At 33.8% G+C, this 22494-nt stretch overlaps 4 protein-coding genes across 6 annotated transcripts; 1 reads left to right on the forward strand and 3 right to left on the reverse strand.

The window, feature by feature from the left end:
* Positions 1-1649: 1649 nt before the first annotated feature.
* LOC107429087 (uncharacterized) lies at positions 1650-4832 on the reverse strand. The gene is made up of 5 exons (XM_048462133.2): positions 4364-4832; positions 3337-3394; positions 3152-3235; positions 2912-3053; positions 1650-2808 (listed from the first exon to the last, which is right to left on the reverse strand). Exons 1-5 carry the CDS (start codon positions 4725-4727, stop codon positions 2530-2532), a joined length of 927 nt encoding a protein of 308 aa, XP_048318090.1. The 5' UTR covers positions 4728-4832; the 3' UTR covers positions 1650-2529.
* Positions 4833-7383: 2551 nt separating this feature from the next.
* On the forward strand, positions 7384-12641 carry LOC107404528 (putative pentatricopeptide repeat-containing protein At1g13630). 3 transcript variants are annotated; one of them, XM_025068692.3, is made up of 7 exons: positions 7384-8107; positions 8528-10654; positions 10943-11025; positions 11159-11276; positions 11545-11774; positions 11902-12017; positions 12364-12641. In XM_025068692.3, exons 1-2 carry the CDS (start codon positions 7666-7668, stop codon positions 10576-10578), a joined length of 2493 nt encoding a protein of 830 aa, XP_024924460.3. In that variant the 5' UTR covers positions 7384-7665; the 3' UTR covers positions 10579-10654; positions 10943-11025; positions 11159-11276; positions 11545-11774; positions 11902-12017; positions 12364-12641. The 3 variants fall into 3 exon arrangements, with proteins under 3 accessions (XP_024924460.3, XP_015866967.4, XP_048318747.2); XM_016011481.4 differs by having other exon boundaries at positions 11902-12604; XM_048462790.2 differs by lacking the exon at positions 10943-11025 and having other exon boundaries at positions 11902-12604.
* A 743-nt stretch (positions 12642-13384) lies between these two features.
* LOC107404532 (UDP-glycosyltransferase 89A2) lies at positions 13385-15213 on the reverse strand. The gene has a single exon (XM_016011484.4). It carries the CDS (start codon positions 15014-15016, stop codon positions 13595-13597), a length of 1422 nt encoding a protein of 473 aa, XP_015866970.3. The 5' UTR covers positions 15017-15213; the 3' UTR covers positions 13385-13594.
* A 4053-nt stretch (positions 15214-19266) lies between these two features.
* LOC107429124 (UDP-glycosyltransferase 89A2) lies at positions 19267-20888 on the reverse strand. The gene has a single exon (XM_016039771.4). It carries the CDS (start codon positions 20800-20802, stop codon positions 19375-19377), a length of 1428 nt encoding a protein of 475 aa, XP_015895257.3. The 5' UTR covers positions 20803-20888; the 3' UTR covers positions 19267-19374.
* Positions 20889-22494: the final 1606 nt, after the last annotated feature.

The raw sequence follows: 22494 nt of genomic DNA on the forward strand, positions 1-22494 counted from the left end.
TAGAATCATAAAATTATGTAATAAATCATTAAAATAAAAAAGAAAAATATCTATATATATTTCATAATTTTTAAATGCAAGTAAATTGTATGCTTGGATCCTCGTAGATGGATTTTAGCTTCAAATTGTTAAGAAAAACCAATTTGTTGCTAAAACTAATATATGTACTGAAAAAAAAAAACGAAAAAAAAAAAGGGTTTTTGAATCCCCTTTACTGCGATCACACTGTGTGATCCACACGGCAGGTGTGAGATTCATTTTTACTTAATGAAATTAACTCTTTCCATGCTAAATAAAATGGTTTTGGTGACTAACATATGACTATAGAAACCAAAAAATCTAGTAAAACAACAGGGCTTTAAATTCAGAACTCATGGTACCATAAACAATTAATTTGGAGTTTTTAAATATATGTTAAATTAGATGAGGAAATTTTTTAGACCCAGACTTGTGCAACCAACGCATGAGAGTTTAAACACCAAGTAGTCATTAACATCTGGTAATGTTCTCCAAAGAACCAATTTGAAGTTCTTTATATCAATCAGGGACTAAAATTGGGATGTTTAAATGGGTTTTCTTAGATCCAAGTTGGGGTAGCCTTATTAGCAGAATTGCCTCACTCATTTATTTCCGTTATGAAACATTAATCATATGTCCATTTGAAGATCAATCTGGTCCTGCAATTAAATTTGAACCCACTAAATTAAAATTAAAAGGATATAAGTGTGTGTTGGTGTGTATTCATTTTCTGTGCTTTAGGACCTGAAATGTACTGTCAAAATTGGGCCCAGAATGTATCCTGTTTTAAAACATTAATCATGCACCCATTGAACACATCAATCGAGTCCTGCAATTATAAATTTAAACCCACTAAATGGATATGTCTTTGTGTTGGGTTGTATTCAGTTTCTAAGCTTTTAGGACCTGAAATGTGAGAAAATTGGGCCCAGATAGGTGTATGTGCCAAATGAATCTAGATCTGTTTCAGCATTTTTCTTTTAAAAAGGGAAAAAAAGGGGGAAATCCGCAAAGTTTACAAACTAGTAGATGTTTTTTCATTGTTAGCTTCTTAATTAGGTAAATAACTTTTTGTCAAAAAGAGCAAAGACAACATGAATCAATTCATTGTTAGTAGGCATTTACTTTTGGTTATGTTTTGTTTACCTTTGCAAATAGAGAACGTCTTGTGGTTGGTCATGAACTTGCTACATTTTGTTTGGCCCAATCTAGTAAAATATTTTAGTCAGATGAATACCCATCTTGGCTTTATAATTTCATTTTATCTTTTATTTTATTTTTTTATAAATTTTTTATTACAATTTGGGAGATGGAATTTTTATCCAGATTAAAAGTTCAAATATTGAATCTGTAGGTATTCTTAGTGATTTTACCGTTGGTTTAAGCTAATAACTATCTTGGGTTTATAATTTTATTGTTTCATTTATTTTTATTACAATTTTTTGAAGGGATTTTTACCTAAATCAAAAGTTTAAATCTTGAATTTGTAAGTGCCTTTTCAATGATTTTGTCATTGGTCTAAGCTTAAGAATACATCATTTTATATAATCTAACCTACCATATTTGTGATTTGAGATGGAATGAATTAGTTTTTTGATAAAAAAAAAAAAACAAATTTGAAAAAAAAAAAAAAAACAAAAGAATTTTGCATTTATACATGTTTTCCTATACAAGCCACAAATAAATATATAGTTTCCAACAAAACTAAAATTACATGTCAACAAACTCTTGGAACTCTGCCTCAAACAGATCTTATTTACCCCCACTCATGAAAGAAATTATTTGTCTACGTGCCTCTGTTTAATTATAACATAATTAAACATATTTTGCACCATGTTTCACATAAATACACAAAAATTACATAATCTTACCAACCCAAAAAATAAAATGAACAAAGCTAGCCAGTTGAATATGGGGTACAACTTGTACACAATTGATAGCGGGGGCATTTCAGTTCGGTTTTAAGTCCTCCTCCATGCGAAAATTGAAGCTTGATTAACAAAAAAGGCAACTTAAGCTAGTCTAAACAATCCATTTGGTTCCCTTGTCCATTTCATGCATAACCATATGCATATTTTTATTTTAATTTTAAAATACAAATATAAATACAATTTTGATATGTTGAAAAATTGTTTCTATCAGAAATGGTAGTGACGTGATAAATGCTAATGGTTGCCAGAAATGGTAGTGACGTGATAAATGCTAATGGTTGCCATGTAAATTTATATTTATATCATTAATTAAGTTGTGCTATCCCTAACACTTACCACGTCAACACACTTCCAAACATAAATTAAAAATATGTTTCTAGCATATCATAACTCTCTCTCTCTCTCTCTCTATATATATATATATATATATATTATATTCCCTCTCTCTCTTTCTATATTATGCATGAGTTAATTGTGATGTAGGGTTTATGTGGAATTACGGCCATTAGTTATTCTTGGTTTTTCCCTTCCCTTTTTTTTTTTTTTTTTGGTATACACATTGATGGTTTTTAGACTTAAATCAAATGTGCCTCCAAGGTCTCTCTGCAAGGCTAACGCATTCGTTATGCCTGTAACAATCCACAAGATGGTCGATCGTTAACCCAGCAGCCTGCATGAATGAATACACAATCACTGGCCCCACAAAACGAAACCCACGTTTTACCAAATCTTTGCTAATTGCTTCTGCTTTTGGGCTCCTAATAGGAACATTTCTTGGATATCTGAACCGATTGATAACTGGTTTGTGATTCATGTTTCCCCACATGTAGTTGCTGAAAGATCCAAATTCTATAACAATCTACACTATCACATATAAATTATTTAGTGTCAGAAATTAATTTATTACTATATTTGCACAGACAAAGAGATGAAATTGATCAGTATTTTTTTAACAGGCTTGCCTTTGATATGCATTTGGCATTGTCTACTATGCATCTTACTCTGCTCTCTGCCAACATGATTTCTTTGTTTGATGATATGTCTGTGATCTCTTTCTCCCCCATTTTAGCCACAGTGTTTGGATCAAACCCACAAAAAGCTTCCCTATTTTCAGTCACATTTTGGCTCAAAACCCCCCAAAAAAACAAAAAAAAAAAAAAAGCAAATATAAATAATGTATATGAAAATTGTGAAAAGAGTACCTGAAAAGCTCCCTTCTTTTAAGAATTTCAGTCCAATTGTAATCCATCAACATTCCAGACATTGCAAGCAGCTCGAACAATTGACTGTTTGATAATTGCCCAACTTTAAAGGATTAGTACAACATTCAACCATTAATGGTGATTATTATTAGTTTTGATTGAGAACTATTATAAGATCAGCTTACTTGTCATCGTAAACTGGAACACCCCAGCACTCGTCGTGAAATGCTACGTAAACTTTATCTGTATTAAAAACCTTTTATTTGTCAATTGCCAATATTGTGCAAGTGCAATTTCTTTAGTTAAGACACTTTGCTTCCATATGTAATATGTTCCTCAGAGTTGGTAAAAAACTTGGTCTTTGTTACATTTTTTTTATTTTTCGTATAATCAGTCTTGAAGGGAGAGAAATAGAGGACGTACCAACTTCCAAGAAACAGAATAAATAAAATGCATGATATATTATAAATATTATTATCCACACATATATATATATATATATATATATATATATATATATATATATCTATTGCATTCTTAATTCCATGTTGTTGAAATTTCAACCGCTAGTTAAGTTATAGCAGAAATTTTGGGACTTTCTTTTTCATTACGTATGTACTATATATATAATATCATTTTCCTTAGATTCCATAGTCCAGCTGCCATGATAGATACATTATTTTTGTTTCTTTGCTTGGTAAGGTTGAAAAAGTAATTAATGTCTAACAACGTTTTTTTGACAAAAAATTGAGTTTTCAGCAACTGAGAAAATATATTAGGCCCCAATTAAATTGCTCTCCATAAACCAGAAAAAAGATAAATAGCAAATGAAATTCTGATTTTATACGGCAAAAATATATGAAGTAAATTTTGAAAAAAAAATATGATTATACTACAATTTTGAAAAAACAATATGATTATACTACTTCAATATGATTTAAATTTATAAAACAGAAACCCAAAAAAAAAAAAAAAAAAGAAGAGAAAAATCATAAAATAAATTCTGATCAAATATGATTATAATGTATGGAGCTTAGGTTATGATAAGGGTCTAACTTGTAATCACATGCAATTTATGAATTATATTGCTGGAATTACAAATGCAATCAGACAATTAAGCTCGCACAATAAACTGGACAACTTTGTTGATAATAGAAAAATTATAAAAAATCAGATGGTTCTGACTTGAGACTGATTGCATATAAGACTTACCGCTGTTCTTTGTTATCCAGTTGCACCTTCTAGGTTCTCCAGTATCACCATCCAGAGTCTGCTGCTGATCAATTTTCGGAGCTGGGGTTTCTTTTCTTCGAGGAGGTGCAATCAATCGGAGAGCCAAAGAGATTTTCTGATCCAGTGGAGAAGCAAAATCTGTCAATGAAGAGTCGTTTGAGTTCTCTGAGAGAGACAATGAAACAGATGATGATAAGGAAAGAGATGAATTGCTTCTCTGAAGACCAATTGGGTAGATTCTTTTGAGGTGTTTAGAGAAAAGTCTTGGACTGTTTGTTTTCTCTTTCTCTTTTGAAATATTGTTCTTCTCCAAGATTTGTTTTCTTACAGTTGGCCTAGACATTTTGGAAAAGGGAGATAAGAAAAAGATAAAAAAGGTAGCTAGCTTTTGTTGTTATAAACGGGGTAGATGAGAAAAGTGGGTTTGAGATTTAAATAGGAAGAGGATTTGTAAAAATATGATGACATGCCTGTTTTTTATTTTTTATTTTTTTATTTTTTAGCAGATTAGGACAAATTTGAGGATTTTCTGAGCTTTTACTTAAAAGTTGGTTGGTGAAATGTGAGTTTCATAATTATCGATTTTCTAATTTTTTCACCTTAGTTTTCAAGCAAAATCCAAAAGAGTAGTTATACACTCTTTATTGTACGTGGGATATGAGAAAGCATTTTCTTGAATAAGATACTTTTGAATATCACCTGAAATCTTGTAAATTTTTTTCTATTTGGGAAAATGGGGAAGTAAAATTATTAAATCACCTTATTATTATTATTATTATTTTTTTTTTGGTGAATTTATTGAACCACCTCATCTAATTAGCAAATAAATGAACTATTTGACTTTTTGTTAATTACTCTCTCATTAAGCAGATTAGGACAGGAGTTGCAAAGATTAATAATGCATGTCTTGTCAAAGTGTCCATATAGTTCTTTACTCAAGTTTTTTTTATTTTTTTATTTTTTATTTTTTATTTTTGGGGTTCCATACTCATGTTGATGTCATTATTTCTCTCTTTTTGTTTCTAAGCCATATATTATGGATCTAGCAATCAACATTTACCTCTATTTTATTTCTTTTCTTTATTGTTTATTTATTTTAATATTGAATATAAGGAGATTGGAACTCAAAATTATCAACCATAATTTCCTTTTCTGGTTAGGTTACTTTGGCCTTTTTTTTTTAATTGTTTTTAAAGTCAAACTAAACATAAAATGATTCAATGAAAAGGAAAAAAGGAATATCACAAAAATAAATATGCTTACAACTAGGTTTGTGGGTTAATAATTGGGTCAACCAAATAGTATATCTACATCTTATAAGTTTCTATTAATTTGAATAATATATAACTTTAAAATTGTTCTAGTTCAATACCAAACACATTTTCAAACTTTAAAAATGATTAGAAATACAATCATTTTTTTTTGTGATTCTATAAAATTATGAAAAACTGCTTTTCAGATTGTGAAATAATAAGTATAACAAAATTATTCAATTGCTAGAAGATGCAATTAACATTGATCAATTATGAAGTAAAGCAATTTGGACCTTTAGGAAATCTCAGCTTTAAGTTCTCAAGCACTTCATAACAAGTATTTGGTAAATGGCACTTCATATATAATAAATAATGCATATGAGGAAGTTGGACTATCAATTTACATAGAAGCTGATAACTTCTTTTAGACTAAAATTTAAAAATATATCAGCGATTCCTTAATACTTTAATATTTCATTGAATTTATATTTAGCTATTAATATATATTTTAAAAAGTTTACAAATAAAACTTTAATGATAAAATCATAATATAAATCTGACTTTTTCAATATATATATATAAATTGTACTGTAGTGTACGGATCAACAGTAAGATGTAATGTTTTGGCATGTGAAGATTGAGAGGTTACAATGAAAATGGTCTTACATCTTAAAAAGGTGAAGTTGGAAATATACAATTTAATTAAGTTGCAGAGTTGATAGCACTCTTTAGTAAACAGGAAAAGTGTAAATGATAAATAAATATAGTTGTGGTGTTTGTCTCAATGCAAGTGTAAAATGGGTCCATTAATATTCTTAACTTGTACTTCTCCTGTCTGATTCTGCCCTCAAAACCTCTGAAAGCAAACATACAGCCTACATGGAAAGAGATATCCTATCCATCATCATATTCATCTCCATGCTCTGTTTTCTTATTTTAGTCAATACTTTCATGGCCATGGTTTCCACCCCCCCTTTTTTTTTTTTTTTTTTTTTTTGGGGTCTCTATTAAGCCATTTTTATATTAATATTGCAATATTGCGAGACCAACCAAGTAGGCATATTATATATGTTTAGAATATTATTTTCGTTTCATAATTCAACTGTATAATAACATGTATTAATTTAATCTTTAAAGTTCTTTTTTATTGTGAGAAGTTTGGTAATTTAACTTTGTAAGAAATAAAGAATTTATTTTCCTTAGTAAGTGGCAATGATTTTTTGCATTTTTTCCCTTGGCCAAAGAGCAACTATTGTAAATGTAAATTTCATTTTGTTTGTGGTTAAGTTTGAAGTGAAAATGATTTTGTATATTTTAATTAAGAATTTCAAAATTATTATCCTAATTATTTTTAAGGGGAAAACAATTTTAAAAATATACTTCCCCTATATTAGTATGGTGCATTCAGAAGTAATAAAAATTATATAAAGTTCTCCATATTGAACATGGTTGACATTGATAAAGAAAAAACCTTTGTAGGTTAGGTTTAACTTTAATTTGCTGCCTCCTTGTTTTTTTTAATTATTTTATTAACTTGATTCCATGTGGATAGATGTGTGTTTTTTAAATTATTTTTGGGATAATTGTTTTTTGGGTTTCTTCTCATTTATTTATTTTTAGGTGTCTATGATAGTTTATAAATGGAGTGACGTCGTTTCAAAGCTGGTTTAAGCAGAAATCAAAAAAATTGATCACCATGGCCACAGAGGTCAACAATAATCCAGCGAAAATTGTAAAATGTGTGAATCAGAAGCTTCAAAATTGCCGCCAAATTAATGGCTCTCTAAAACCCCACCAAAACCTCTCTCTTCTGCGCTCGTTTAAACCCTCAGATAGTTGTAATAAAAGCTTAAACCTTTTATCTAATTTCCACTCTTTTTATGTCATTTTTTCTACCTCCAAGTTTCAAATTTTCCCTAGAAACAAACAGTTTCTTTTTTCTTTTTTCTTTTTTCTTTTTTTTTTCAATTTTTATTTATTTATTTATGTATTCTGCCCCTTAAAAAAACCCTAGACCCCAAAATTTCCATGCTCTACCACCTCCTTCGATGGAACAATCGCCTTCATTTCACACAAAAATCTCGAACCCTAGCTCCCCTCACTTCCCTCATCTTCACTAAGCCCTCTGTCTCCGCCGCTAAGCTCGATGACGAGCCCTTGGTCCAAAACCCTAGAGACACCGTTTCTGAAATCCTTGCCGGTTTGAAGAGCTTGGGTTTGAGAAGGTTTGTCTGTGGGCAATATTTCAAAACCCTTGTACCTACGTTGAATCAACCTCAGGTGGATTTGATTGTCGATAGCTTGAGAATTGAGAACCCAGATTCTGCTTTGGATTTCTTCGATTTATTGAAGAATGTGTACGGGTTTCGTCATTCCAGGGTTTCGAGATTCGTCGTTTCTCATGTTTTAGCTTCGAAAAGGCGGTTCAATGGCTTGCGCTTCGTCATAAAGCAAATGGTGGATGAGGAAGGTATTGGTTTTTAAGTGTTCTTCAATGATTTTTATGGTTCTTTTTCTTTTTTTCTTTTGTTTGGTTGCCGGATATATCTCTTCGCTTTCTTAAAGAAAATGAAGATATATTCTGACCGAGGTCGTCTAGGGCTTTAGTTGAATTGTGTCAATCTAAAAAAAAAATAAAAAAAAAAGTTCTCGAATTGCATGTAGTTTTTGGGAGCTTTCATAAAATTTTGTGGGTTTAAGGCCTATTCTGTGTTCTTGACTAATTGTTTTTCCAGGTAATGGTTCAAGGGTGGTTACTTGATTCTATTAGTTGAAATCAGAACCATTTGCATTTTTTTTTTTTTCTTTTTGTCATTTGGTTCTATTTTTTGTTTAGTGAATATGTAGCTCATTTTTTCTCTTTTTTATAGAATTATTTGATTTGTGATAGGCTCTGGTTCTGCTCATTCACTCTGTGAGCTGCTCCTGAATAGATTTCTGGGCTGGGATGCGAATAATGTTGTATGGGATGTGCTGGCATTTGGGTATTCAAAATCTGAGATGGTTCGTGATGCCCTTTTTGTTCTTGCTAAGATGAAAGATCTGAACCTGGATATCTCAATATCAACCTATAACTGTCTGTTGTACAACTTGAGGCACACAGATTTCATGTGGGATGTATATGATCAAATAAAAGTCAGTGGAACTCCTCAGAATGAATACACCAGTTCCATACTTATAGATGGCTTATGCAAGCAATCCAGGTTAAAAGATGCCATTTTGTTTCTGAGGAATACGGCACAGAAGGAGCCTGGACCTTCTGTTGTTTCATTCAATACCATCATGTCAAGTTGCTGTAAAATTGGTTTTGTGGATGTTGCAAAGTCTTACTTCTGTATGATGTTCAAGAATGGAATTGTTCCTGATTCATACAGTTACAATATTCTTATTCATGGGCTCTGTATAGCAGGTTCAATGAAGGAAGCATTGGAGTTCACAAATGACATGGAGAAGCATGGGCTAGAGCCCAACATAGTAACCTACAACATTCTTACTAAAGGGTTTTATTTACTTGGTCTGATGGATGGGGCTCGGATGGTCATTCAGAAAATGTTGCTTAAAGGAATGAATCCAGATCATGCTACTTATACAATTCTGATATGTGGTCATTGTTACGAAGGCAATATCAAGGAAGCCCTTAAGTTGCGGAATGAGATGCTTTCACGGGGTATCCATTTGAGTGTTATTTTATACAGTATATTGCTTAGCAGTTTGTGTAAAAGCAGTCAGGTTGAAGAAGCATTGAGATTGCTTTATGAAATGGAAATATTTGGCTTGAAACCTGATTTTATAACGTATTCTATCGTAATTCATGGCCTCTGCAAGCAAGGAGATGTCCAAAGGGCTAGTCAACTGTACCAGGAAATGTGCTTGAAACTAATCTTTCCCAATAATTTTGCACCTCGTGCTGTTTTGTTGGGTCTATGTGAGAAGGGGATTATACTTGAAGCAAGAGAGTATTTCGATACTCTAACAAGAAGGAACCTGATGGATGATATTGTCTTGTATAATATTATGATTGATGGATATGTGAAACATGGTGATACTGCTGAGGCTGTACATTTATACAAACATTTAATTGAAAAAGGTATTACTCCAAGTATAGTCACTATCAATACTCTTATTTATGGATTCTGCAAAACTGGCAAACTAGCTGAGGCTCAGAACCTCTTCCTCACAATCAAACCACTTGGACTGGTGCCAAGTGTGGTAACTTATACTATTATGATCAATGCCTACTGTGAAGAGGGAAACATGCAAGGCATGCTTGATCTCTTTCATGAGATGGAAGCAAAGGGTGTGGCACCGACTCATGTAACTTATACTGTAGTTATTAAAGGACTCTGCAAACAGAGGAAGCTTAAAGAAGCTTTTCAGTTGATTGAGGATATGTATGCTAAGGGTCTAATTCCAGATCAGATCATATATAACATCATCATTAAGTATTTCTGTGAAGTTCAGGATTTTGGCAAAGCTTTTCAGTTACATAAAGAGATGTTGCATAATCTCGAGCCAATTCCTTCTACATATAACGTTCTCATCAATGGTCTTTGTGTATATGGTAAACTTAAGGATGCTGATGATCTAATGGTTTATCTTGAAAACCACAATGTCAGATTGACAAAAGTTGCTTATACTACACTAATAAAAGCACATTGTGCAAAGGGTGAGGTATTTAGGGCGGTGGAACTCTTCCATCGAATGGTGGAGAAAGGATTTGAAATCTCAATAAGAGATTATAGTGCGGTAATTAATAGATTGTGCAGAAGGAGTCTGCTAAGAGAAACAAGACAATTTTTGCACATGATGTTATCCAAAGGCATTTCCCCGGATCAAGAACTTTGTGAGGTGATGCTTAAGGCTTTCCATCAAGATGGTGATCTCAATTCAGTATTGGAGCTTGTTGCCAAGATGATCAAATCTGGATTTTTTCTTGATTAATCCATGAGAAAATGATGTTATTTGGGCTTCTCCCTGTTAAAAGAGCTGCAAGTCCTATAGGAGTTCCATAGATGAGGTATAGCAACTTGCATATATTGATAATTTTTTAGTCCTTAAACTTCAATTAAAAGTAGCGTATCACTTCAAATGCCTTCTCGATTGCTTGAGATAAATACCATACAGAATGCTTTATTTACCACTATATGTCAAGAATGACACTTGGTGGCATGCTGTGATCTCCAGATAAAATCAATATTGTCAAAGCCATATTGAAAGAGGGTTTATTTTTCTTGTTCTGTTGCCAGAAGTGTAATTTTGAGACATCTTTCTGCAGTTTTTTTATTTTATTTTATTCCTTCCTTAGGCCCTCTTCAAAGTTCAAGTTTATGCTTGAAGTGTAGAGTTCTTTACCACCTACGGATAGCTTTTTCTGGGGTTGATGTACAGGTGAAGAATTTTTATGTACAGAAGTAAATTTTTTTAATTAAGAAACAAGTAAATGACTTTCATGTCCACAGATGAGCTCAAATGGTACTATATCAAAGCCTCTTATCTTTCTACTTTATATTGGAGTTGATAGGTGATGATATAAAGTATAGACAATCAATATCCTCTGAAGTGGTTTACTGCTGCTGAAGCTGCCTGCAGAATAATGTTCACCTTCACTCCTTGTATACAAGCACCAGAGTTAATTTAAGGTATTAATTTTTTGAAACCTCATACCTTGATATCAATTAGTAGTTCTCATGCAGAGTACTTAGAAAGTAAAATTTCTAATGAATGAGATACAGCAAAATTTCTAAATTTTCATCTGTTTCTTGGCATCTAACACCATCATTAATGAATATAATAATAAGACAAATTTTTTTCTTTTTATAATTTATATTGTCGCTATTGGCTTTATATATTTTATATGAAACAAAGGCATAGATTTTTCCTTTTATTTGGTTGTGGATGTGTTTGCAGACACTGTTTTATCTGGGTTTCTGGAACATGGTATTTTGGAAATACATATGGTTCTGCCCATATATAGCAAGTCTCTAAAACCAAACTTGTGATACCCACATAAACACGTTTTTTCATTACCTGCATTCTGCTATTCTTCACAAAATTGAGGTGGTGCTTGCTCAATGACGCAACTTTTGTAGTGACTGAATAACTAACTCTTGGCAAGATGGAACATCACATCTGCTATGGTAAGAAAAATAAATTTTCAATTTATTTGTTCTGATTTATGATTTAATAATTTTTCACATATTTTTGAAGTGAGAAAATACTTGGAAGTTGGAACCTTTGTCTTATAATAATCCTTGTTCCCTTCAGGGTTGACTGACTGCAGAAATTCATGTATAATGGTAGCAAATAATGGAATTGCTCTATGCAATCCGTACAAGGGTGTGTGGTCAGGGGATTATGCTTCAGGGAATCTATAACCCAAGGTGAAGCAGCTTATGAATTTGTTGCAAACAAAATATATGTTTGTGTGGCTGTCTAGAGAACGTCCTCAACTTTGCATTTAATAAGAGTTACCTTAAAATAAATGATAGCTGACAGAAATTTCTAATTATATGATGTCTCTTGCTAATTACAATCACTATAAGACTATAAGACTAAGATATGTCCATGAATACTCGAGGAAGCTTAATTTCGCTCATAGAAGGCTGCTGAAGATAAGATTTTGCTTGATAGCCTTTAGAAAATGCATTTTGAGTGAGTTTCAGAGGATTTAAGTTCAAAATGGAGTGCTTCATGCTTGGCGTTTCACACATGCCCTTTGCATGACAGGCTTTTGACTTGGTTCGATGTGTTTTTCTTCTGGAATCAAAGGCACTTTGATGGGGCTTAGGTAACAAGAAAACGTTGGTGAACAGTCACCATTTATGGGGGTAAAATTTCCGGAGTATTGTTGTATCCATGATTGGATGTTGTTTCTTCAGCTTTTTTCGCTTCTTAATTTGGTTGTGGTTCATTTGTTGATGCTCATACAATCTATAAAATATGAGAACCAACAAATTTTAAGATATAATTTACCCGCAATTAATATGTTTAGATGCTTTGATTCCAGTGTTCTTAACTTATTATTATTTTTATAATTTTCTTTGTTTCATATACTACAATAAATTATAAATTCCAAAAATCATCCCCGAAAGTCACAATTACAAAACGGAAAATAGAAGCTGAACGTACACATGTTTTGTGATAAATTTTTCTTATGTCACTATTAAAATCATTATTCAATAATAAATAAATTATTTTGAAGTTATAAAAGCCTTTTCAATTAAGGTTGATAAATTTCGATGATGAAAATCTCCCCAAAACCAAATTTACTGCTTGAAATATTTCTTCTTCTATATATATATATATATATGACTATGTTCTATGAATATATTTAAAATCGATATTTTTTTGATGAAAATGTCAATTTTATTGTACACTATATATATTAAAGTCGATATTTTCATAAAAAATATGTCGATATTTTCATAAAAAATATAACAGTTTTGAATACAATCTAGACCATCTATATGGTAAAATTTTCCTTTATATATATATATATATATACATATGTACATATTTAATCCAAGGAGAATTTCATCAAATAGATAGTTATAATCATCAGGACGTGCACCCTCAAAAAAGACAAAGAAAAAATAAAATAAAACAGGGGAATTTAAATGACATGGACCCTCAAAAAATTCTCTCTTACGTATAATATCTTCTTTAAAATAATAGCTGCTGAGCATGAGTGAAAGACATCAACTTAGAGCAAGAGAGAGAGAGAGAGAGAGAGAGAAAAGAAGATATATTTTATTTTTCAAGAACAAAAAAACAGTATTTTATTCGCATCTTTTTATTTATTATTATTTGATGAATATTTTATTTCCATCTTACCAAAGATAGAGAAGGGAAGAACCTCTTTTTCTTTATCTTTTCTCCTTTAACAAAATAGTACTATTTTATTGCCAAATTTTTTATATCTCATCTACTTAAATTAAGTGCCATTATTTTTCATCTTCTAAGTCACGATGAGTTGCTCCAACTCTTTAACAAACTTATCCAAATCCTTTAATGAACTCCCACCTTCTTTCACAGCTTCCAAAGCCTTTTCCTTCAGTTCTTTAGCTTTCACTTTCTGTGGCGCATCCAAACTCATTGACTCAGCGATTGCCTTTGCCAACTCGGCCGAGTCAGGAACTCCATCAGCACCTTCACAGACCTTCACTGCCACACCCATGTCCTCCACTAAAAGCATCGCATCCACAAACTGGTCAGCCTCCATTGGCCAAGCCAGTATCATCACCCCAGCCACTATCCCTTCCAGGGTCGAGTTCCATCCACAGTGACTCAGAAACACACCCACCGCTCGGTGACTCAGTATCGGCACCTGTGGGGCCCACGTCCTTATAACCAACCCTCTCCCACCCACCCTTTCTTCAAACCCATCCGGGACAGCTCCATACCCGTCCTTCACTTGCTGCTCCGTACCCGTTTTCACGACCCAAACGAACCGGGTCCTGCTCTGTTCCAACCCGGAAGCCAAAGCCTCCATTTGTTGCCTGTTTAACAGCTTCTGACTCCCAAAGCAAACGTACAGCACAGAGCCAGCCGGACACCCATCGAGCCAACCTAGAGTTTCCGAACCCAAACCCGAATTATCATTTGGGTTGACCCGATTTGAACTGTGAGCCGCCACACCAAGTAAGCTCAACGGGCCGACTCCATATACCCGAGGGAGGCCGATCCTCGTCCTCAAATGGTGAAAATACACGCCCTCCAACGCATCGAAGCTGTTAAAAACGACACCAGAACTCTCAGTATTTGCGATCATGCCATTCCTCATGATCTGCATCTCGGGATCGGATTCAGTGTATCGCCGGAATGTGGAAGGAATATTGTCTTCCCTGAACGACGGCGAGTTGGGCAGATCAGGGAAATCGACGACCGGCCGACCGAGGTATGTACCTGGGTTACGCCAGCAGTAGTGGAGGATACAGGAAAGGAAAGCACCGGAGGAGAAGAAAGTGAATCTGGGAACTTTGATTCTCTTGGCCAATTGCAGAGTCCAGCCGAGAAAGAAATCTGAAAGGATGGCAACGGGTGGGTTAGGGTGGGACTCGAACCACTGGATAATGGGTTCTTGGAGGTTTGCCATGGCGCAGATTACGGGAACCGTGCCGTGGTTTCCAAGGTCCTTGACGTTTTCGACTCCTGGAGGTACTTTTGGGTGGGAAGGGAAAGGGAGGATTAGGGTTTGGATGTTTGGATGAAGAGAAAGTAGTGGGGTTAGAGAAGGGAGGTTTTTGGGGGTGATTAAGATGGTAATGGTGAGGTCTTTGAGGGAAAGTTGGTGGGTTAGATCGAGAAGTGGGGGAAGATGGCCTTGTGCTGGGAAAGGGAAGACTAGGATGTGAGGCTTGCCATTGCTGCCGGTCGACATGGTTAGGTTAGAAGAGTGGAAAGAGAGAAAGAGATAGAGAGAGAGAGAAGAAATAGATGAGAATGGAGTTTTTTTGTGTCCAAGTCTTTGGTGTTGGAATTGACGAACGTAGCACAGAGACAGAGGGACTGTCTAATCTATTTCCGCTTTTATTGGCCATTGACGCAGATGATCATGGATAATAAATTGAACTTTCAAACTTCTTTTATTTTCTGTTAGTTTATTTATTTTATTTTTACTTTTTTAATTCTATTGGGTAAAAAACTACCAAAAAAAAAAAAAAAAGAATTATTTATTTTCCCACAGTGACTATAAAATTAGATTGTCAATTCAAGCCCATTTACACGTGGATCTATTTTTTTTTTTTTAACGAAACACGTGATTACATTGAGTACATTTCCATTTTTGTTTTTCGGTGAATACTTACATTTCCCATTATATGAAACATAAACTTTCATTTCATGTTATCCAAAATCTCTCCATTTAAATGATAAAGACTTCGAAGCTAAAATTAGAATAGTATAGTGCTTCTTTTCTTTGTCAAAGAGGACTTGCATGTAATGCTAAAGAAACATTTATATTAAAAAAATTATCATCTTTCGTTTACATCAATCAAACAATATAGATATATTTAACTAGTTATAATTCAAAGTATTTTTATTTGCTAAGTTATATATAACTATATTTGATGAAAAATGTTCAATTAACAGAATATTCAAACCTTAAACATATTTATTAAAAATTAGTATATGATTAAAGTTGGAAATTTGGTGGACATTTAATTCTTTTTTATCAAATATAATTATATTTAAAACAATTAAATACTATATATGAATAAATTATATTACATATAAATTAATTGAAATTCGATGTTTCTACCATAAAAAAATTATTTTCTAAACCTTAAAAGTACATTCAATTCTTATTAGCACAATACTTCTATATTATTTGGTTGACAAGTTACCGAACATTTAAGTAATATTTGGTAATATAAAACTAACTATTATATAAAAAGTGTATTTTTGAAAATTTACATAAAATATAATGATAGGAGAAAAAACAATATTGTAAAAAGAACAACACTCAATACCGTAAATATTTTGGTCATTAAAGTAGAAAACATAATGAAGTTTAATAATTTTAAACTATTTAGAAAATGGCATTCTTAACAAATTACCACATATGCAATTTTATTTTTTAGGTTATTTGTTAAGATAATTGCCATTTAATTCCCAAGCCGAAATGCGTGTGGATATTTAAAGTTTGTTCTGTTACATTGTTAAGAACAAAAAAGACAAATCATTGTCTTTTTTGATTATAAAAGTGGATTTCTTTTTCAATGTCTGCATGTGTATGTGGAAAACGAGAGCCTTTTTATTATTTTTATTTTTTGGTCCTGACACTATTTGGGTGTGTTTGGTTCATGGGATTGGTTTGGATAAGATGGGATTGTGTCCCAAGCATGATGTTTGGTTTGTCATTTTGAGTTTACGACAACTTAATCTAAATAGTGATTTTATCCCAATCAATTGGGACTCATGTGACCCGTCTCCCCCCCGGGTCATTTTTGTCCCAAACTCACCGAAGTAGCTCTACTCTCTCTCGCTAGTGTTTCTTGCTGAAGCAGCTCTTCACCGGATCGTGTCTTTCTCTCGCCAGACGACTGCATCTCTCCCAGGAACAAACACGGCCGGTGAGTATTATTCTTACTCTATCCTCTATCTATGCATCTCATGATTCTTACTTTATCCTCCATCTCTGCATCTCTGCATCTCTTCCAGCCGTTTCTTGATCTTCTTCTCCTTCTTCCTTCCGTTTCGTGACCTTTCTTCTCCTTTGATCAACTCTAATCAAATGAAAGCCGATTGTTAGTTGATCTAGAAAACTTAGGGCTTTGATTTGGGCGGTTTTTTTTTCTTATAGTTTGGGCATTCTTCTTCTTCTTCTTCTTCTAACGCTTTTCATTGCTTTTCTGCTTCTCCATTTTATGCTTTCTCTCTCTTTATATATACATTTTGATGTTGAAGTATGTATACTGAATCTAGGTATTTGAGTATGTTTGATTGGGTTGCTTGAAATTTGTTCATTTTGATGTTGAAGTATGTTTGATTGTGCAAATTAGCCTTTACTGCCATTGTCATTTCTTTCTTTTCTGTTGAAGTGCCAAAAAAAAAAAAAAAATGAAGAAAAGGGAGAAACAGAGAAGATGTGGTGGAGGTTCAGGAGATTGATAACAGCGAAAAACAGAGAAGATGCTGTTGAGTATGATGAAGATGATGATGATGGTGATGAAGATGATGATGAGGATGAAGAGGTTGACAATGATGAGGGGGATTTTGCTGAATCTGAGAGCACAGGGAGGTTGACAAGCACCGAAGGAAAAAATTGATGGCCATGAACAAGGAGAGGATGATCGAGATGAAGATGATAATGGCAGCTTTATTTTAGACCTACTAGCTATAAGCTAATGTGGATGCAACATCCATTTGTGAATATTTTTTTTCAAACACCTGCGTTATCAATGATTTCATACAATGCCTTTGATTTGATATGTTGATTTCTTTAACTGTTTGAGGTAATGAATATACATTTGTGAGATTTTGATGCTTTTTTTTTTAAATTTTTTTTAATATTTGTAGTTAATATTTGTTAGGGGGATTCTATTTATTTGCAAATTTTGATGTATTAAGTGGTTGGTGGTTGTATGAGGGAGATTTTGTGGTACAAATTCGATTAAAGATGATGCTGAAGCACTAGCAAGGTGTTGTTGTGTAAGAGAGAATAAGTTGTGCCATTCTTTGGTGCTTCTAATCAGTGAGAGGAGGATCCTTGAGAAGCTGAGAACTTTATGCCACTGTTGGGGCTCGGTTGAGAAATGCTAAGGGATGCTCCATGAGAAAGAAGTTAAAAAGGACTTGAAATATAGAACTCTGTCGAAAAATGTCACCTAAGGTCCTTCTTCCACACTGCATTTTTCATTTCTGCTTTCGTTTTAAGCAAGCAGTGCCGCAGCTGAGTTTTTTGATATTATGTAATCTTGATCGATAGGCAGGCACTGACTTGATTATTTTTTAGTTATAGATGAATCAATTTTTGCCAAATTTAAATAAGACTTTACATGCTGAAGCACTTGAACCAATTCCTTAATGTTTAGTATATCATTGTATGATCATATAGTTTATACCTCAATAGAAGATCAAATGTCCTTTTGTGGAATAACATGAGCTCCTATACATACAACACTGAAGTTTGAAGACCAGGGGAAAAAAATAAAATAAAATAAAAAAGATCATAAAAAAGTATTAGCATTCCTTTGTTATCCCCTTCGCTGAATAAGCACCCCCTTCCTCCCTCAGTTTGTAATCCAACTTAATTAAATATGAACAAGCTCTTAATTGGATAAATATAATGTTTGTGGGTGAAAAAAAAATTACAATTATGTAAATATAAATATATAATATTTATAATTCTAGTTATATATGAAATTAATTTTTTTCTTATTTTTAGTTAATTGTTATTTATGAAATATTATGTTATAATTTAATTTTAATTTATATTAATAAATTTAGGGGTTGTAAAATATATTAATATAATTTGTGGGTGTAAAAAAGTATTAAAATATTGTATGCAAATATAAATATACAAATTTACAATTAACATTAAATATAATGTTTTTTTTATAAATATAAAAAATATCATTTAATTTTTTCACTTTTAAAAATAATTATTTTAAATAATTACAAAATAATTTAATCGAGTCTTATCTGCACCAAACATGGAACAACTAGTCCACCATTTAGTCCGGATCTATACCAAATATAAAACTGCACTATTATATCCTGTCCAAGCCGAACCTATCTTGCATATCAAACGCACCCTTTGGTGCTATTTATCGGATTTCTATTCTCTATCTTTACCTCTTATTTTTATACCTAGCTTCAAAATTTTTTTGCCCAAACGTACATACCAACATGGCAAATTAGCTTCCCTCCCTTTGAGGGAAGGCCACCTGCATAAATCTTGAGAGTTTGGTAGTGTCCTACTACTTGGAGGGGCCTTTTTTTTTTTTTTTTTTTTTTTTTTTTTTTTTTCTTGGATACAGAATGCCACTCTATTGCAAAAGTAATAAAACCAATAGCATTTTATTATTGACAACTGGAGAAACCGAGAATAAGAATGTACCTAATTTTCACAGGAAACAATTTTTATGAAGGAATAATAAATTATAAATACCAATTTTATTTACCAAAAAAAATGATACATCACAACATAAAATGTTTGAAATAAAAAATATAATTTAAAAGTAAATAACAATAAATATACCTACCCAATTCACCCCTCTGTAAATGATTGTTATTTTATTGTTTATTATAATTTTTAAGTTGGTGTAATTCTCTGACAAGCTGATCTAAACCTGTGCATGAACTCCCACCTTCATTAACAGCTGCAAAAGCCTTGTCCCTGACCTCTTTCACTTTCAATCTTTGAGGAGCATCCAAACTCATTGTCTCAGCAATCACCTTTCCCAACTCGGCTGAGTCAGGCACTCCATCACCTCCTTCACAGACCTTCACTGCCATTCCCAAGTCCTCCACCAAAAGCCTGACATTCACAAACTGTTCAGCCTCCATTGGCCAAGCCAGTATCAGCACCCCAGCTACTATCCCTTCAAGCGTCGAGTTCCATCCACAGTGACTCAGAAACCCACTCACAGCTCGGTGATTCAGTATCTGCACCTGTGGAGCCCACTTCTTTACAACCAATCCTCTTCCAGCAACCTTTTCTTCAAACCCATCTGGTACCACTCCATACCCGTTTTCCACCTCTTGATCCGTGCCCGTTTTCACTACCCAAACGAATTTGGTCTTGCTCTGTTCAAGACCCGAAGCCAAAGCTTCCATTTGTTTCCTGCTTAAAACTTTCTGACTCCCAAAGCAAACGTAGAGCACGGATCCATCCGAGCACCCATCAAGCCAACCCAGAATTTCAGAACCCGAACCCGAATCAATATTCGGGTCGACCCGTTTCGAACTTTCGGATACGCCGATTAAGCTCAACGGGCCCACTCCATATACCCGACGGAGGCCGATTGTCGTCCTCAGATAGTCAAAGTATTGACCATCCAGCTCATCGAAGCTGTTGAAAATGCCACCCCAACTTTCAATATTTGCAATCATGCCATCCTTAACCATCTGCAACTCCGGATCGTTTCCGCCCATCACGTATCGTCGGAATATGGTCGGAAGATGCTGTTCCTTGAACGACGGCGAGTTCGGAAAGTCTTCGAAGCAGACGACTGGTAAACCGCGAACATCGTTCAAATTGTTCCAGCAGTACTGAAGGAGAGAGCAGGAGAAAGCACCGGAGGAGAAGAAACTTATCCTGGGAATGTTAATCCGGTGGGCGAGTCGAAGAGTCCAACCGAGGAAGAAATCAGAGACGATGGCAATAGGTGGGTTAGGATGGGAGTGGAACCACTGGATAATATGTTCTTGGAGGTTGGACAAGGCGTTGATGATGGGAATATGTCCGTGGTTTCCGACGTCTCTGGCGTTTTCGACACCGGGAGGCAGGTTCGGGTGGGGAGGAAATGGAAGGATTAGGGTTTGGATGTTGTTTGGGTGGAGGGAAAGAAGTTGGTTGAGAGAAGAGAGGTTTTTTGGGGTGACTAAGATGGTGATGGTTAGGTTTCGGAGAGAGAGTTGGTGGGTTAGATCGAGAAGTGGGAGTAAATGGCCTTGTGCTGGGAAAGGGAATACCAGGATGTGTGGCTGGCCTTTGGACATGGCTGGAGTACTTAGGGTGGAGAGAGAGAGAGAGAGAGAGAGAGAGAGATTGAGAAAGAGAGAGATTCTAATAAATCCAAATATTCTTTGTGGTTAAACGACAATAGATTAGGAGATTAAATAAGAGGTTGTCAAATTAAAGTGCATTTTCACGTGGATCCACTCACACAGCATTAGTGTTAAGAATACGAAAAGGTTTACACATTTACATTTTTTTTTCTTTTTCTTTTTTAAAAATAAAATATAAAATATTTTAAATTAGCTATAGCTGTAAATATTTATCCTCGTGATGCATAGATAGCAGCATAGACTATAGAACCTGTATACATAATATTCGTGATGCACAAGCATAGATATCACCAAAATATGTTTACAATTTTTATTTATTCATTTATTTTTTAAAAAAGAAGCATAACACCTAAATAATATTCACATTTTAGCAATCATTTTGCTACAAAACAATGAAAATGTTGTCTCCAACCATTCAAATTAAATCCAAACCTAGTTTTTAGAAAAAGAATTAACTTTAAATCCTAACCATTTGTCGCTGCTTTCAGTCATGTATATACAATGACACACACACACGTATACATATATAGGATTGCTTAAACAATTTCCAATAATCTATTTCCATGCCATGGAGCATTAATAATTTTTTCTAGAAAAATATTACATATAGGTAACGAAAATTATAATTAGCACTTATAAAGAGGTTTAGATAATATTATTTTGTAGGATTGAATAAAATAATAAAGAAAAAATATGATAGCTTTTTGAAACATAAGTAGATATTAATGATGGTTTTAAAACTAAAATAATTAATCAAATTGTATTTAAATCAAGCTTTGAAGGATGATAAAATTAACCTTTCATTCTATTTAATCCATTTAAATGAGAAAATGTAACACCCCTTACCAAAAAATATACATGATTAAACAAGTTTGATCAAATTGACTAAGTTCGACCAAGTGACAATGTATGGGTTCAAGTTGACTTTTTCAATAGCCAATATTTTTAGTTTGAATAAGATACCATTGTGTAGATCTCGTCGATACGAGTTCATAGACTGGCGGCACGCCAAATTCTGAGTTACGAATAAAAAATTATAGTTCTGAGAAGTTTTAAACATAAGTTTTAAATCAGTGTCCAAGCCAGTCCCCAATTTTTGTCTGTTAGTAACCCAAGACTTTATATAAGCCTAGGTAACCGGGTCAAATAGGAAACAAAGCCCAAAATACCCATTTCTTCCCCAAAACCCGAGAAATTCTCTTCTTAGATCTGTGGGTTCGAACTGGATCGTTTCGACCTTTTTACCGTCGAACCGGATCATCGCCGTTTTGCCCATTTTCGGCCAACCACCACTTACACGCGCCAGCCACCTAGGAAGGTCACCTTAAGGCCAGCTTATCCATGAAATTTCACGGCAAGAAGTAGCCGGACGCGCCCAGATTGGGCCGGCGAAGTTCGCAGCGGCCGGCAAGGTGGGTCGCCAAATTTTCTCATTTTTTGGCCGTTTCAAGCCAACCCATACACCCTTTCCACTATTTTTGACCCCTCTGAACTCATTCCCGTGGTTATTTTGTCCAGATTCCTCACCGTTTGAAAGATCCGACAATTGGAAGTTTGGCCTACGCTTCAACAGTGTTTTCCGGCCACCAGAGGAAACTTTGGACCAAGGTGAGCATACTGATG

Source organism: Ziziphus jujuba, chromosome 12, assembly GCF_031755915.1.
Source record: "Ziziphus jujuba cultivar Dongzao chromosome 12, ASM3175591v1".
In the NCBI taxonomy this organism is placed as follows: Eukaryota; Viridiplantae; Streptophyta; class Magnoliopsida; order Rosales; family Rhamnaceae; genus Ziziphus; species Ziziphus jujuba.